We start from the raw sequence: 19,195 nt of genomic DNA on the forward strand, positions 1-19,195 counted from the left end.
CAGTTTAACGGCTCTATACTATTGTTTTACTCTATACGAAACAATACAGGACAATCGAAAAGTCACGTAACAAATGGTAGTGACTTCTTGCTTCCTTGCACGGTAGAAAAATGCTCTTTTTTTTTAAATCTAGATTTTGTATTCGAGTTTAAGTTTCCGAATCTCCTCGATAGAGTTTCGGTAGTTTTGAATGAGTTTGTTTGTCTGTTGGTACGCGTGGGCGTGTTTGTTTGGTTGTGTTTACTATAGCGACCTTAACAGAAAGCAGCTTTTGATATTTGTTGTTTATAAGGACTGTAGAAATAAGTTGGTTTTTTTTTTTTTTTTAGTGTATATTCGAAACACGACTAGAGGCGATAGTCAAAATTATTGAACAAGGAACCTTCGAGTTAAATTTGTTTTTAAAAAAGTGGACGTATGGCTCTAGTAATATTTAATTTATAAATTTTATATTTTGTTGTCTTTTATTTCAGCACCATTGTTTCGTCGCCTCTTACAAATCGATTTGGTCCTTGTAATGTATAAGACGTCCTAAATAGTAAATGTACCCATGTAAAAATGAGTGGTACTCGTGAACGGATCCTTCCCGTAAACATTAAATAAAGAATTCTTCGGTATCGGTGCGAATACGCAATTTTGCGTTGCAAGTCGTGACTTTTAAACTCGAACTCGTTCGAAGTATTTCAGTTTAGCTCCATGCTCTATTTAGCGCTAGTTTCGGAGGTGTTCGAACGGCGCTAAATCGAAGTTCGACGTTACTAGCCAACAGTTTGAGTCAAAAGTCATGCGTTTTAGTGGTGTGTTTTCTAATATTTGTGGCAAAGAACTGCACGCGCATTCGTTGACACTAGGAGGGCGCTGTATCTGGACTTGGCCTAGTGTATGGATAATCTCTTTGTAATAGGGATGCAAAAATTGTAGACCTATAAATTCCCACTGCTGCCCGTCTGTCTTGTCTTTCCTTTAATATCGAGAACGGAGTTAGATTGTTGAGAGAAGAACCCAGATATGGAAACCTTAGGGGCGGGAGGCCCCGATTAACTATATACGAACTTTCCGATGAAAACCAGAAGTCGCGTGATTGCGATTCAAAAATTCCCCCCTCCCCCGAAAGGTGTTACGAATATACTGTTAAAGGAAAAGTATGATGTACAGGGGCCATCCATTACTAATTTCTGGCGAAGAGAACATAAATTAAAAATATGATTAAAAATCGTAGCCCGGCAATGCGACGATGTCACAATAAATAATTGCTCGTTACGAATAGTTTTTAAGTTATATACAGTTCCCATAATTAAAAAAACTTCAGATATAATAATCAAAATTATATTTAACAAGCCATTTTTATACGAAAAAGTTTGCGTGTGTAAATTACAAATAGAATTTCTCACTTAATAAAAGCTTTTAACGGAATTTTTAATTTTTATTACGCGATCGATGAGAATATTAAGTAAACAATGCGCACGCGGACTGGTTATTTCCATTTAAAACCTCCTAAAATTAATTTTTATCACAAAACTTCTCGAGAGGGATTTTCCACCGGAAGTCACGCGATTTTAGTTCAAATTTTTTTCGATTGACGAAAATCTAGAACAGACACGGAGGGCTTGCTTTAGTATACGTATTAAAAATTGCAGCCCGGCATTGTGACGTCACAAATAATTGCCCGTTACGTACTTATTTCTCATAAACTGCATTATGACTACCTTCTAGGCATTAAGCTAAGGGTAAAAATCGATAAATTAGGTTGCCCGGAACTCCTAAATTGAAGTATAATTTATCCGGTAATGCTCTAATAATTGATGCATTCCGAAGTATGGAGCATCGGACACCTCGATAATAAATTAAAAAATGAAATTTCCCGCTTAATCACTCACCCAGCAAATTTTACACGCGATTTGCTGGGTATAACTCGCGTAATTTAGACAGAAATGCCCTTTTTATAAATACCAAAGCTGTTATATTTTATTATTATAACCGACACCAGGCATTAAAGTAAACACGATAAGAGGAAAAGTCGGGGAATTAATTTATTTTTGCAACGTTGTCTACGTCTTGACACGATGGAGATTAGGAAAACTTCGCTTTATATTTACAAATTAAACAGTCTGCAAGTATGTTTCGTTTACTCGAGCCGTTTTATTAAGGTTCCTTCAAGGACGAGACGAATCGTTGCCGAGGTTACACGTCGCTTCCACCGATTTCTTACATAATTTGACATACACGCTGGCGCGAAAGTTAGTTAATCGTTTCAGAGCCTAACTAAAGGTTTAATTACATATATATTTTATAATGGCTATAAAAAAAGGTGTACTATTGTGTGCGGTACTCTTTTCTACTCCTTCTATTGTAGGGTATAAATACGTTGGGAGGGGGACAATTTTACGGTACAGAAATATTGTGGGATACGTCCCCTATGTCTTACGTGGATTTAAGCCTCTATGACTAGTATATATCGTGTTACAAAAATAATTCATTTATATTATCCCGTACGGGTTTCCATTATACTCTCGCATACCCATATATTGCGCAGAGAAAGGAGTTTAATCGTAAAAAGACAATTAACTTATTATTCCGAGTCGATTTCTTCTGTGTGTTTTGGTATATGAAGAAGAGATTTCATTGCAAAAAGATGATTAATTTCGAATGTTTCGGGATCGATCCGTGCCGAATTTTTGCATGTTTTCCCGGTGTCTGAGCCATAAAAGATAATTTTCTTTCGGAGAATATTGCGCAATTTAACATAACCGAAGAGAAACGTAAACGTCGGTTTGTTTTTATTATATCTCAGCCAATTTCCTAAATGAAGTTGGCGTCGTTTTCCCTGTAGAATTGTCCTGTTTGTTATGAGTGGAGTTGTATGGTTTATGTCACGGCTTTCCAGCCTCTGCTGTGGCATTTTTCTTCTGTTTTCTTGTTAAAAATTCAAAGCTGACCTTTAAAATATCCTCGATAACATTTACGACCCTCCTTTAACTTTAAAAAGAAATTATTATTTATCGATTTAAAATCGTGAAAAAAAAAATACTGACGAATTTCTTATTCGTTCGTCGGCATTTCTTTTGTTTTTTTAAAATAATTTGAATTTTGCGCGCGCAGAAATGCATTGTGACGTTTTTTAAACGTATTCGCGCGCGCTGAAATGTATTGTGACGTTTTTTAAACGTATTCGCGCGCGCTGAAATGTATTGTGACGTTTTTTAAACGTATTTGCGCGCGCTGAAATGTATTGTGACGTTTTTAAAAATCTATTTCGCGCGCGCTGAAGTGCATTTTGACGATTTTGATTGGTTATTTTAAATTTTAAACTTCATCCAACGTTAATTAATAACGAATTTATTACTTTTTGACGTGTTTTGAGAGAAGCGAGACGTTGTAAAATATTGAATATTTTTTAAAGAAAAATTATTTTATTATTCAAAAATTATTATCGGATTTATTAATAAAGATGCCCTCCGATCAAATATTACTTTTAAAAAGATAATTTTAGGAAAATTTCTGCTCTAATAAATAAGATAATTATAAAATGTAAGGCCGAGTTGCTGTTAACAATTAACTATTTAATTGATATTTTTGGGGAGAAGGAAGAAAAAAAAGAAAATTATTTCGACGTTAATGTAAATTGACGCCGTATTAAATGTATGAATATTAATAGAAACGACTTACGTCATTACTAGTAAAATTAATTATGTTAATGTACAATAATCATTAATCTTGTTCAGACGAAAAAAATAAAATTAATAAATTTTGCTCGAATTTTTCCCCCGTTTGAATCTTTTCTAAATCTAATTTTTGGAGTAAATTAATATATAAATACTAGAATAAATCAGGGGAAAACTTCATTTAACAGTTTTTAATAAGTCATTTTTTACGCGAAGGTTGATCAAATTTTTGCTGGCGTACAGACTGGCGTAGCTACGGTTCTCCGGGCCCGGTGCGGAACCAGACTTGTGGGCCCCTGAAAAAAAATTTCCTTTTTTTCTTGTGATTTTGGGACTCCCATGGGCCTATCGCTTTCCAGGAGCCCTGTGCGGACCGCATCTACCGCACCCCCTAGCTACGCCACTGCGTACAGACGTTTCTCGAGAGTATTTTGTGTTTTGAGTAGGTATATTATGACGTATTTTTTGTGTGTTTGTTCTGCACGTGTATATTATGTGCGTGTGTAGAAATACTTTACGTCATATTTTGCACCTGCAAAACCATTATGACGTTTCTTGTGTGTATTTGATACTCGTACAGAAAGGTTTTTAAGTATATTTTACACGTATAGGAATATATAATGGCCGATATTGGATTTAGAGTAATCGAATAATAATAATCAAATAACTAATCGGCATTACTCGGTACTGATTAATCAATAAGTATAAATTACTAAATAACATATTCATAATACTTAAAACACATTCGATTTAACGCACCTTCGATAATAAGGGACACTTCTTTCCTCAATTAGCTTTACTGTATTCGGCACAAATGTATTGTGACGTCTTTTAAATTTCGATTCTGTATTCTTATTGGTTAATTTAAATTTTATAACAGGTCGATCCGCTCGTTATTAATAATGAATTATTTAGTTTTAATGCGATTTACTGGCCGCTTTTTATGTTTTTTTTTTTTTTTTTTTGTGTTGTTAGAATTGAAATTTTGTTATCTGTATACGAAATTATAACAATAAACTTTAATTTTTGACATTTATTGAATACTTTTAATAGGTTTCTTCGAGATAAAATCGGTGGTTAAAGAGTATAATTTTGTTATTTTTAATTTAGCTTTGTTAATTAACAAATTCTCAAACTAATTTTTATTTCAATAAATATTTATTTAAATAAAAATTAATTTAACAGCATAAACATGCTGTTTTTTATTCATGGAAAGTTATTACAAATTCTAGAATATTAATGCGAACAGTTTGTATTAATATTCTAGAATTTGTACTAATCATTTTTTCTGTTTTATAGTAATAATTTTTATATTTCAGTTTCTACAGAAAAGTTAAATCTTCTGTAGTATAAAATATCAAATGCCTTCTTACAGTAAATGCCATAAAAACTTTATATTTTCTGCAGGAAATATAAAATTTATTGCTCTCGAGATGTTAATATTCACGACTTTCGCAAGCAGGCAACGTTATTTTACTAATACCTTTGCGTATGTTCTACCATTTTATGGAATTTTTTCGCTTCTGTTATGTTTTCTATCACTACTCATATCGATAAGTATGCTCTGCTATATTTTATTAAATAATATAAATAAATAACTTATACGTACAGAAACAAGCATTACTTTTTCCGTTTTTGTCCGCGAAATTTAAGCTAAACTTTCTTTAAAACTTATAAAGACTAAATTGCCGTCTTACAGCCAGCTTCGAGCATTCATTGCTTTAGAAAAATTGCGGAGCCACTTTCGGAAAAACACGGTTACCCCCGATTTTTGGACCAACCTCTGAATTTCCGTACTGTATTTTTGAATACTACAATTCATATTTTCATAATGAAATTTACTTACTGTAGCTTTATAAAAATGTATAAAATAAATAAATAAATAGTTTTTTTGATAAAAATCCATCATCATTATTAGGAAAAAAGTACAAAAAAATGGTAGAATAATTGGCATTATTTAACAGTTTTTTTTTTTACTTTTCGTAATTAGAAGAAGAAAATGGCAGAAAGCCAAGTGTCTGGATACATCTTTTTTAAAGCACGAATAGTTTAAAGACCTATTATGATACAGTTATGGTTTTAATGGGTAGAGAAATCCATTAACAGAGTACCGATAAAACGTAGCCTTTTAATAACACCTATAAAAGTGGATAAAATTCTTAATTTGGCCAGTAATAAATTAACCTACATTATAACGCGCCCTACCTAAATGTTGTCAGGACACAGAAAGACCTCCAAAATTTACTATTCTAAGTAATAACATAATACAAAGTGATGCAACTTAAAGTATTTTAGATGAATAAAATCAATAAAACAGATTTTTCACCTATTTATGTCTACTGTTGTGGCTAGTTTGGATCCATGTCTCGCTTCTCTTCAACGTTTTTCTTAAAATATAAAATAAACTAATCAACCATTCAAATATTACGTAAATTAACGGTACGATTACCATAAATAAATAAATACATAAAAAATAAAAATAAAATAAACAGGATTATCGTAATTTACAAAATTATGCCAATATTTCATAAACAAAAATAAAATAAAAACGAAACAAAAAACAACGTGCGGTTTAAACCAATCACGGATTATCGCAGTATTTCTTTACAATTGCCTTCATCCGTCATTAAAGATTATCGTACTTCTATGTTTAGCCCAAATCATCGCACAAAGATTTCCAAGCTGTGGAAAGCCCATCAGCGTCCCTATAATTAATGCATTGCGTACTTCTCTGCGCCCTGTGGATTTCCAATTTTTCGAAAAACTTTATTGCGTGTCTCGATCTAGTAGACCTGATGATAGAGGCTTGGTCCCAAAAGACCGTGATGCCTTGCTGCTTAGCGTAACTGGCCAGGACGGTACTATCAACTGATTTTTCCACCGATCGCTTGTGTTCATTAATCCTCTTTTTTAAATTTCTCAAAGTTGCCCCTATATATACTAATTTAGAATCGAACCTATGATCTCTTAATGGTATCGAATAAATTCCTGTTAGTGAGTTACGCTCATACTTCATCTTATCATTCCTTAAAAGCTTGTATATGGTCGGATTACGTCGATAAATAACCTGCAAATTCCTACTCCTGGAAATCCTTTTAACTAACGGCCTAAGAAAAGGAATGTAATCGAGGATCACTTTTTCTTTTGGTTGGTTTCTACTCCTCCCACGTGTTCGGTTATGGTCTTCCTTGATGAGAGCATCTATTTTTTCTGCTCTGTAGCCATGTTGCAAAGCCGTTGTTCGGATGTATTGTAGATCTTTAATTGTATCTAAAACATCGGTGCAGTGTGTGTGCGCTCTCTGTATCCACGAGCGAAATACTGCCATCTTGATATGCCCAGGGTGTTGAGGATGTTACGCTCATGAATGAGGAGTGTTTGACGGTATTGGATTACAAGGCATTATACCCCTCCATCAAGCTGCCTCCTTGCTTTTGTGCCTTACGGGACTTTTTATTCGCCAATATTAAGAACGCTGCAAAGTACCACACCCAGATCTTGGAATTAGCGGACTTGATATGTCACACATCTTTCTTTGGCTTCGAGGACAAAACATATATACAAGGGCTAGGAGTACCGATGGGTAGCCCTATGTCTTATATACTCTGCGAATTGGTACTCCGCAAGCTAGAAAGCAGTATTCTCCCGATACTAGGGGATGATATTTTATTACACGTGAGATACGTGGACGACATCTTTATCGTGTGGAAGGACAATCGCAACATCAAAAAGTTTATGGATTTAATGAATCAAAACCCCTATGGTTTAACTTTAGAGATGGATCAGCAAAGTTATAACAGTGTTAATTTCTTGGATCTCACTATAACATGTGTAGGAGGGGAAATCCGCACGAATGTCTATCGGAAACCGACATCAGTCCCAATCGTTATCCCTAAGAACTCCGCAGACCCTGGGCATATCAAGATGGCAGTATTTCGCTCGTGGATACAGAGAGCGCACACACACTGCACCGATGTTTTAGATACAATTAAAGATCTACAATACATCCGAACAACGGCTTTGCAACATGGCTACAGAGCAGAAAAAATAGATGCTCTCATCAAGAAGACCATAACCGAACACGTGGGAGGAGTAGAAACCAACCAAAAGAAAAAGTGATCCTCGATTACATTCCTTTTCTTAGGCCGTTAGTTAAAAGGATTTCCAGGAGTAGGAATTTGCAGGTTATTTATCGACGTAATCCGACCATATACAAGCTTTTAAGGAATGATAAGATGAAGTATGAGCGTAACTCACTAACAGGAATTTATTCGATACCATTAAGGGATCATAGGTTCGATTCTAAATTAGTATATATAGGGGCAACTTTGAGAAATTTAAAAAAGAGGATTAATGAACACAAGCGATCGGTGGAAAAATCAGTTGATAGTACCGTCCTGGCCAGTTATGCTAAGCAGCAAGGCATCACGGTCTTTTGGGACCAAGCCTCTATCATCAGGTCTACTAGATCGAGACACGCAATAAAGTTTTTCGAAAAATTGGAAATCCACAGAGCGCAGAGAAGTACGCAATGCATTAATTATAGGGACGCTGATGGGCTTTCCACAGCTTGGAAATCTTTGTGCGATGATTTGGGCTAAACATAGAAGTACGATAATCTTTAATGACGGATGAAGGCAATTGTAAAGAAATACTGCGATAATCCGTGATTGGTTTAAACCGCACGTTGTTTTTTGTTTCGTTTTTATTTTTTGTTTTATTTTTATTTTATTTTTGTTTATGAAATATTGGCATAATTTTGTAAATTACGATAATCCTGTTTATTTTATTTTATTTTTATTTTTTATGTATTTATTTATTTATGGTAATCGTACCGTTAATTTACGTAATATTTGTTCGAATTTTATATTTAATTTAAAGATGTAACTGAAGATGGACGCTTAATGCGTTTGAAAACGTTTTTAGGATTAAAGAATTTTTGCTGAAGTTGGAATGGTTGATTAGTTTATTTTATATTGTCTCTTCAGTAAGGAAATATAGTTTTATTTAACGTTTTTCTTTTTTTTCGTTTTTAATGTAAACTGTAAAATTCACTGTACTGTATTTAATACAACTTTGTGAGGTGTACAAGTTATTTACAGTTATACACGGCCGTAAATGAGGTTGTCGTGTACACGAATCGGGGAAATTATCACTTGAACAACTACCGATTACCAAAATAAAATACAAATTCGCTATTAACTCGTATAAGTATCGACAGTTAAAGAATTTCACTTTAGATTTGAAGTGAAGATAGGAGAAGGTTGCGTGTTCGTCGTTTAAATACTGCTTTGGAAATGAAAAGAATGGGATGCCATTGTTTAATACTCATAAAACTTTGCGTGTCACTTCTAAAGAGAAATTGAAATTCGCCAGAATTTCATTAAAAGTTCAATATACATTATGCTATATTTTTAAAAATATATACTGTATATAATTTACATCTTAATTTTCTGTTTTACTGAATTATTTTATGACGTTCGTATGAATTATTAATGAGTGAATACGATATATTTATTCAGAAGTCGTAATTAAATAATTTATTATACCGACGTTTTGAATAGATCGATTGTTTTAAGAATTATACAAATATAATTTAGAAAAATGAATAAAATAATTTTATTATATGCGGTGAGAGTATTTTAACACATTAATAATACCAAAGGAAAGGTACTTTTGTTGCAGTTTAAATCTCCATCTTCTCTTCCTCCTCTTCTCTTTATACCAAAGTTTATAGGTCTGCCGCCTTGATGAGTTCTTACCAGCTTGGGTCTTGATCTTTGTCTTCATCTTCCTATGTTATTTCTTAGTTTATCTCTCTGCTTAAATAAGTTAATTTATTATTAGTTCTGTACCTTCTCCGGGTGTCACTTGGCCAATTTAAACAGTCATACAATGCATCTATCTATATTCTTTCTGCGTGCTGTATGACTGATTTAAATATTCATCATTTGGCTGATATAAACGGAACCGTATCGTCTCCCGACTTCGTACGACCAATTTAAATGATAATGTTCGGTCCATACGCGTCATACATCCGATATTGTTTGATTCAAATGATTTTATACAAACAAATCTACCAATTTAAGTAGATAATGCATGAAAATAAATTATTTTAATTGGAAGTAATTCTATTTTAAGTATCCATTGTTAAGTTGTAATGTATGGAATTATCAGAAATATCATTATTCTATAAAAGAGAGTCAAAAATAAACATATTCTTTTAAAGTTTTGAACTAATTTAAAAGAATATGTTTATATTAACGTATGAATAAGTAAAATATGTAAAAAGTGTCACTGTATTTTGCTTCTGACTTACATAAATAATTTAAAAAATGGATTTTATACGGGTATTGAATCAAAGGTATCATGCATTTTAATGCACTGATGAATTATAGGCCTATATAGAAAAATGATGACTTAGGTAAATATAATAATATGCTGTTATAATAATAAACTTTGAAGAACCAGCTGTGGAAAACAATCACCAGATTTTCTTTTACTGGATTACAAGCCATATTCCATTGGAAACATAACTGTCGTTGCACCATTAAATTTATTGCAATGGGTTGTTTACCTTATTACTAGTCATTTGTTTTTTTAAATAACTGCTTTATTTATACAGTCAGTTTTCTCCATGGCAATATTTAGTGGAAGAACAAATATTCTTGTAGAGATTTATTGTTATCGTCAGAGTTTTTTAAAAGAGTTTCCTTTCCTCGTTTAATATCATCAGACTATAGACGGGATTATTTCTACAAAATTAGGCAACGTGACAACGTTAGAATAGAAAAACATAGAATTATCAGTCTCCTCTAATACAAGATTTAAGTAATTATATTGTATATTATTTCTACAGTACAACAGGCCTAGGTTAAATGTCAAAATCAGTCAGAACCCAAGCCTTCCTAGGCAAAAACTAAACAATAAAATCTACCTTATTCTAAAATATAATTTCTTAAGGAGGATACTTTTTATAATTATTTTAGTAAATGTAATTTGCAACACTAATGGTGATTATTTGCAACCAAAAATCAAGAATTTGTATTCTTGATTCTTGGTTGCAAATGCTGCCATAAGACATCCCTATACAGTTTCTAAGAGAACTTTATTAAGTCAGATGAGTTTAACATAAGAAAGTTATTCCAGAACTTATATAGGGATGTTATAGTGTTTTAAATTATACTAATTATGAAAGTAAAAAAATGCTTTATTACAATTACTTTTACCTAGTTATGTTGGGTTCTGGTGGATTTTCATTTTGACTAACATACAGGTTTACTATCATTTATAATTTCTTGGAAAAACGAAATAATCAATTCAAGCCTAATAAAGAAGCTAAACTGCTCTAGAAAAAGTTAAAATTGTTTTTTTTTTTTTGTCATTTAGTGTTGAATATTATGAAAAAATTTTGTTCAAAAGCTAATATTTTGGCTAAAGAAAGCAAAAAATGATAATTAATTTTAAGTGATAAACAAAAATTTAGGGTCTAAAATACCGAAAAACATGAAATATCTGTCAACTCTGCTCTCATCTGTACCGATGCCTATTGACTGTGGGTAATGTTCATATTAGAGAATTGACATATTGAGAGTACATTTTGATTTCCAAAATAAGCAATAAATTAATTAAAATTTAATTTACTGCATTATTTACAAATACAAATAAATACACTGTATTGCTAAACAGATTTTTTGCAGTGGAGGATATTGCTCAATTAGGAGGAGTTTTATGTTGACCTGATACAAATTGCATATATTTCTTATTATTATATGGATGATAGCTGTAATTTTTTAATCAAAATTTTTTAAACTAAAGATACTTTTTTTACCTTTAAACTTATCTTTAAAGGTAAAAAAGACATAAAAAATAACTAGTAGAAATTACTAGTATATTGACGATGAAATTATCCATTTGACAATACACTGAAAGTTTAATAAAGATACATTTCTATATATCCTATAATTTTAGAATTTCCACATATATATAATTTACAATGCGTGTAATAGTTAATAAGTTCTGTCAGCCAGTCTCATTCAGTCTTTCAATTAATCTATCGTAGTAGCTGATATATCTTTTCAGTTCTGTTGATCTAAACTAGAGATCAGAATAAATTTTAAGGACTATATCTTTACTAAATGAGACAAATATCTCTCTTAGTCTGTCTTTGTTTTGTTTTGTTTCAAGAAAATTACTGTACATTGCAATATAAACGGGATTATCCACAATATAAATTATTTGGATGGATAATTTCTTTAATTTTCTACCAGCGATGTCTATATTAACGTCCACACTGAGGTTTGGAATTATCATTTAACTTTAGATCTTGACCGGGGACTGGATCTAGACTTTTCACGGAAAGAGTTTGAATCTCTACCATCAAATACAGGTATACCTCGCCTTACGTCGGTAATTGGTTCCAGGAGAGGCGACGTAAGTCGAAACTACGGTGGAAAACACCAATAATGAGCACTTAAAGACCGCTAAATAAGACGACAACACAGAAACATAGATGTTTTCGTGTTTCGTTCTCTAGGATTTATGATGATTATATTAACATTTACTGTAAATGTACATATTTTAATATGATTTTATGTGATTTTAACGCTTTTCTAGTGATATTACGACTTCAATATTTGTGGTGGATGGATGTAAAGTCGAATAAAATGACTTAAACTTGATTTTTGTTTTTCCGTATACTTTTTTGACAAACGACGTATAATCAAGAATGATGTAACTCAAAACGACGTAACTTGAGGCATACCTGTAATAATAAAATTTAAAAGTATGAGACGCCAACTATTTCCAACAATGACAAGTCTAAACTATAACTTGTTTAACTTTCATATTAGTTTAATCTTATCTCAAATTGTGAATGTGGACTTCTGAATTAAATTTCTTATGTTGAATGTTGTTGTTCCTTAATTTTGTTCTGTCGTTACGGCAAAAAGAGACAATTAATAATAGAAATGTGTCATTTCCTATGAATAATAATAATAATAATAATAATAATAAATTTGTTAAATATATACATAAAAAGGAAAGAAGGAAACCCTTAAAAAATTCACACGCATGAGGAAACAAAACAAAGATTTTTCCATTAGACAGCAGTGCATTAAAAATGATTTGTCGCTCGGATATAATAACCATTTTGATATCATTAACTTTGAAAATATTACCCTCTAAATTTTATCATATAAAAAATAGTGGATGATTTATGCTAATAAGTTGATACATGTTTATGACAAATGAATTGATTTCTATGATCAATGACTTTTCGTATGGTAATAAACCATATATATATCAATGAAATGATATTTAAAAAAGAAAAAGGATTCCTGTTGTTTATATGTAACGATTAGGTTTAAATTTTTTTTACATATTGAAACTAGTTTATTGTTTTATACAATCGTTTCTTACTTGTTTCTTGCTTGTATTTGAAGTTAAATTATTACTAAATGCTGTTTTATTTAAATACTGATCATACTAAATCTACTTTAAAAGAAAACTGTAATTAGGTGTATTTATTATGTTTTCATTGATTTTCTTCATGCAGAACATGTAAATTCAATTTACAAGTCATATTCAGTAATGTAGGTAGGACACAAAGAATCAAAGATGTATGCAGCTTTGGATACCTTGGTTAGATAGTGAATGAGGACAAAGACGTGGAAAGAGAAGCAAATGGCCAAATCTAGCCTAGTGGGAAATGTCAAGATAATGTTTGGAGTGTTTTGTGATAGGAAGATGGCAGTTGAGTTTAAGGGGAAAGTATATAAGATTACTATGTAACTGGGTCTGTGGTACAGAAACCTTAGTATAAGAATATAAGAAGCAGAAATAAAGATGGTTAAATGAATGTGGGGGTAACAAAAGCTGATTATCTTAATTATACCCATTTTTGATTCAGTAAGTAACATATTGTCAACAAAATACAAGAATGAAGGCTATGATGGTATGGGCATGTCATAGGAACAGGTGAAAGTTACTTTGGGAGGCAAGTCATGAACATGGAGAGTGGAGAAAAGTGAAATAGATGAAACCAAGAATGGGTGAATTTGATATGGAAGGAAAAGGGGTTGAGGAAAGATATAACTACAAATCAGATATGGAAGAGGAAACTCATCAAATACATTAGTAACCCATAAAGTGGGACAAACTGCAGAAGAACTAGAACACACAAAACAAAGCATAATTAGGTAATTATTGGCCAACCCTGCACATTTAAAAAGATTAACTTTTTTGTTATTAATTTCCTTTTTATGAAGGTGGCGAGAGTTCCTCTGGGGAGTAGAAGAATGGAGTTAAAGGCTACCGAACCCTTCTACTGTATTCCCTGTGTTTAATTCAAATACAAACCCTTCTAACAAAAGCACAGCATGTTTTCAGGAAACAGTTTGATACCCAAATCTATTTTACTTATCAAATCATTTGTGTAAGACCACTAAAATCAGAAAATAATCAAAAGAATGATTTATTTATAACCATTAATATTAAATATTTTGAAAGCTACTTAATGTTTCTGATTCCAAATTTTGATGTGGAGACACTATACAAATACCTGTTTTGTTTTTTATACATAATTGAAACTGCCAGTTAAAATCTTTAACCCTTATGTGTCATTTACAAGATTTTCTCATTTAAGATATCAAGGTTAACAGAACTTTTGATGTAGATTTAATGGATGATTTGTATATTGACCTCTGTTAGTGGCAAGTAGTTTTACAAACTTTGAGATAACTTTATAAGAAGGAACGAATAAGAAATGTATCTATTTGATTTTAACAATAATTGACTCTAAGTGGAAAGGGAAGTAAATGTAATTGAATAGAAAACTTTTATGAGAAAACACAAGTTTACTTATTATTTATTTATATTTATTTTCTTAGCACAGTGTTGCCGTCGAGAACATATCACACAGGAAACACTTTCAGAGGAAAAAGGTTGGTTTATTGTTGCGAACGGATATGCATTTCGAGCTTAATGCCCCTCTTCGGTCCTATTATTACATATTTATCGGCAAATTGATTACCGGTTTACAAATTTACAGAACGCATTGAAGAAATTAGGATACGCGTACAATGGTTTATACAATAAAACTTAATTACCCGAGATAGTGACAGTTAAACCAACTTGACTCTGAAAGTGTTTCCTGTGTGATATGTTCTCGACGGCAACATTGTGCTAAGAAAATACATATAATAGAGAACAACAAGCAATCAAGATTACTTATTATTTATTTACTTAAAATTTTAAATTTTATGATAGACAAAACAGAAGATTATTTTTGTTTTAAATTATAGAAATTGCTTTAATGTGTGAAAATCTTAGTAAGACTTTCACAGAACGATTGTAATTAATAAAAATTAAATCTGTTAAACCAGCAGAAAAGTTTAATGTTAGCAATTATTTTTGTTACAGAAACAACCATCAAAGAACCAAATCATAAGTATCATTTGTAATACATTTTTTTTATCATTAAATATTTCTATTGAATAAGAGGTTTATCGATTGATTGATTTGCTAATACAAGACACCAATGCTTTTAAGTTATATGGTCAGCAACAGTATCTTGTCACAAATGATCCAACTTCCATTGAGGGTCGGCCGGCACAGCATTTGGAGTCATATTACTTGAGATAAATTTTGCACTCTGGACCAGATTTTAAAAATTCGAATGTGGATCCTCACTGCTTTAGGATGAAACTTTATTACAGAATTCTTTGATGGACATTGAATAAGAGAATTTATTTTATTAAAGATTTAAGTTTGTTATCAGGAGCAATTTAAGCTCTTTAAACAATGTTATACTTATATGAAAATGTGAAGAAATATTCTGAACCATATAAGTAATAATGTATATGATTCTTTCTCCTTATTTTTGAAATTTTTAAAATGAAATTAGATTAAAATTTTTCATTTTACTTTTAAAATGGAAACTAAATTTCATTCAGCTTAGTCTACAGAAGTTACATCATATTTGCTTTCTGTAAATGTTTTTGGGAATCTTGTTTTCATCTTTGAAAGCATCTTTATAGAAATAAAAACTTTAAAACTTAACGAAAATAGTTTGAATAATTATTTAACATTAGAATTAAAATTTTGTTATAGAAAAACTTTACTTTGCCGTGAGTTCCTTCGCGGATTTTATTAGCATATCGCTTTTATTATTTTGAACTAAATTATACATTAAAGTAGCTTTTATAATAGAATTTATTATATCAAAAATTAACTTGTTGAGTTTCGATTTAGAAATTTTTTGTAAAGGGCAATTAAGAACACGAGACTTTTTAGAGTGGCCACCAATTATTTTGTGTTTTTCTTTTATCAATTAGACTCTTGGATTTAATTCAGAGTTTTCTTTTCTTTTGCTAATGATTTCTTTCTTTTTCTTTCTTAAAATACTTACTTCAAAGCTCTTTAGTTAAGATTAGCAGCCTTTTTTATCCTAGATAATTTGGACTATAGTTTATTTCAATATTAAAAATACTAGTTGTATATTTATGCAACACTATAATGGTGATGCACTATTATATTAGTTCACTTGCATATCAGTTTTCTAATTTTTTAAAATCTTATTTTAGATTAATAGGTTTAGGCATAACAAATCTTAAAGACGTTCAAAGGCTTCATTTGGAAGGGGATCACAAAAAGTTTCAGGACACGCTCGGTATCACGTTTTGGGGCGAATGGTTGTCGGCTGTCTCTACGCTTCCTTCGTCCGAAAATGGATTGGACCAGCTGACTAAAGGACTCTGGGATTCGGCTCTACAAGAACAAAGAAAACCATGGAGACTTGGTAAGTTAGATTATAAAATAAGCTTAATTTGAATTTTATGTAACCAAAATTGAATTAATGAAATTATATTAAATTGTACTGAAAATATTAATTTTAATGAAATACAATTTAATCAAATTAGTTACAAATTATAAAGAATGTCTAAATGAATGGCTTCCTATATTTTCATCTCACCAAAAGCTTCACAAATACTGGCTGCAGTTGTTCAAACATAAAATACAGATACTAAAGCCATTACCAGTTTTTATTTGAATATTTACTTCAATGTTCTTAAATGTTTACAGTATTTTAAAATGCAAGTTTTATTTATTATTAAAAACTATGGTTAATGTTACCCTAAGTATCAAATATGGCGGCGCTTCCGGTAATCTCGATGGCACGAGTGTTTAGAAGTGATTGCTAGATGGTGCACATCGTACTGATGATTTTTATGCAAATTTTTTTTGGATTTATCTTGTTACTTATTGAATGTTTCTTCATTTGTTCAATAGTCTGATGAGAGTATACAAGCTGAAATATGTAATGAATTTTGAATAAATGTTTCTAATGCTATTGTGAGTCTTTTTTGTGAGATGAAAATATAGGAAGCCATTCATTTGGATAATTTTAATAATTTGTTAAGTAAAACATTTTGTTGTCCATTTAGAAGAACCTTATAAATTAAAACCTGTGTAAGTGGGTAAAGTTTTTTGGTAAGGGACAATTTACTGTTACATCTTACCATAAGCCAAAACTTGTCAAATGCAAAAACAGAAGAGAATTTTTTGTGCAGAAAATTAAGATCCACTTTGTCAAAATAGCTGAATCTTAATTTTCTATTTAAATCAAACTGTAGACAAATAAGCAAAATTGTCTCCAAGTATAATGGTCTTTGTACAGAATGAAAAACTGTATTTCGAGAATGGTTTCAAACCTTGTCAGAGAAACAGGGGTCACAACAAGGGGACAACAGGTATTTTTAAAAAATGGCTGACGAATTTACACATTAAAAGAATTCTGTAGAAAAAACTATTCATGTTCTAAAATGTTGTTTTGTAGAGGCTCAGCCTCTAATAAAAGGTCATCTCTGCAATGGAAGATTGTTGTTCCTGGTGATTTTACGTGATGAAAATGAAGACATTTTAGTCTTTTCTACAGAATAGACATGAAGATATCTTTGTTAATATTAGTCTTTCTTAGAATTAACCTAAGAGCAGAATCAAATGCTTTTAAGAATCAAGTTACTGAGAACAAGCAACAAATGTAATTTGTGAAAACAGTGAAATACGATAACATGGTGCTCCCAGTTTTCTTGTATGGAGTAGTTAGTAACTAAATAATATTAAGTATTCAAAAACAAGTTGATTAATACATTGCTGATTGCTGAGATTAAAGTAACTGATTAATTAGAGTATTAAAATTCTTGAGAAGCTATATCATAGAACTTTGTCTCTATATTACTGCACAGAGATCGATCATACTGTAATGTGATTAGAATTTGTGATGGCAGAGCAAGACATTAATTTTTGATACTATACGTGTCTTGTTTCTTATCACAAGCTCATAAGGAGCAAACCCAAGAAGTATTCAATGCTTAGCACAAGTTCTTGGAAACAACATGAACTTTTTGCAATGGAATAGTTTTGAACTTACGCATTCAATACTCCCATTTTTTAGTTGGAATTACTTCAGAATGAACCTAGTAATAAAATTTTTTTACATATGTAAAAATGATTTTACTATAAAAATAAATGTAACTCTGCAACGTTTATCTAATGTAGTTTAAAGATAAAAACAACTAAAATATACTAAATTCTGCAAAAATAGAGAAAATAATTCGGTACCATGTGATTTTGGTTTACACAGATTACACTTTGGTTTACACTGTTTAATTAAATTTTAACTTTCTAGCCTGATTGTTAATCCAGATTAGAATGAATCCAGTGTTATCGTTTAGTTATTTGAACACTGAACTTGGTTGCCTATAGCTTTTAAACTATAATTGTTAAGAACTATACAGTGGTTTGTATTGAACTATATTTTCATTATGGTGGTGAATGTGAAACCTATTGATTCACTTTGATTTTTGGAGCATTTGGCATTGGTAACTATTATTTTTTTAAAAAAATTTATGCTATTTTATCATAACTAACAGGTGATTAAATAAAATATAACTCATGAGAAGTAGTGTGAAGAATGTGGATTTGTTGACACTGTGATGTAGCCATGCTTTGTTAAGTCTGAGCATTGCCAATCTCCTCACATTACTTCTTGTGAGTTATATTTTTGTTTGATCACACAGTATATTATAATAAAGCATAACAAGTTAAACACATAAAACAATTGTTTTGTCATGTCTGCATGTTATAAAATTAATTGTTTAAAATAACTTTTAAGAAGTATATAAATAATTAAAACAAACTTTAAAATTAGTACATTTATTTTCAAATAGGTACAATGCTTACTTTGTCTGTGGTTATTGCTATATTGGTGGGCATGGCATCTACCGTGTCCCAACCATCTCTACTGCTTGATCATTCTGCTGCCGTCACCAAGCTTGGTTTTCTCGCATATGTCACGGGAAAGTATCTGGCACCACAGAATTGTAAGGTGGAGTTCGACTGGACGGATCCTCAAGTAGTTGGTAGTACTATGACTTTTATTGTCAAGGTAAACCTTTAAAATTATTATGTTTGTCTAAGTAGCGTATACTCCTGGATGAAATATTTTTGCATATAAATTAAAATTTTTTATT

At 31.2% G+C, this 19,195-nt stretch overlaps 1 protein-coding gene across 2 annotated transcripts in view; it reads left to right on the forward strand.

Annotated features, from left to right (window-relative positions):
- Positions 1-19,195, forward strand: part of LOC136976175 (apoptosis-resistant E3 ubiquitin protein ligase 1) — a 96,931-nt gene that overhangs the window by 50,942 nt on the left and 26,794 nt on the right. For both annotated transcript variants that reach the window (XM_067271401.1, XM_067271411.1), the window contains exons 4-5: positions 16,247-16,461; positions 18,893-19,110. In XM_067271401.1, the coding sequence (XP_067127502.1) occupies positions 16,247-16,461; positions 18,893-19,110 (433 nt within the window). The remainder of the gene's footprint in view (positions 1-16,246; positions 16,462-18,892; positions 19,111-19,195) is intronic.

This window comes from Centruroides vittatus, unplaced genomic scaffold (genome assembly GCF_030686945.1).
Source record: "Centruroides vittatus isolate TY-2023 unplaced genomic scaffold, ASM3068694v2 contig_1109, whole genome shotgun sequence".
NCBI classification, from domain to species: Eukaryota; Metazoa; Arthropoda; class Arachnida; order Scorpiones; family Buthidae; genus Centruroides; species Centruroides vittatus.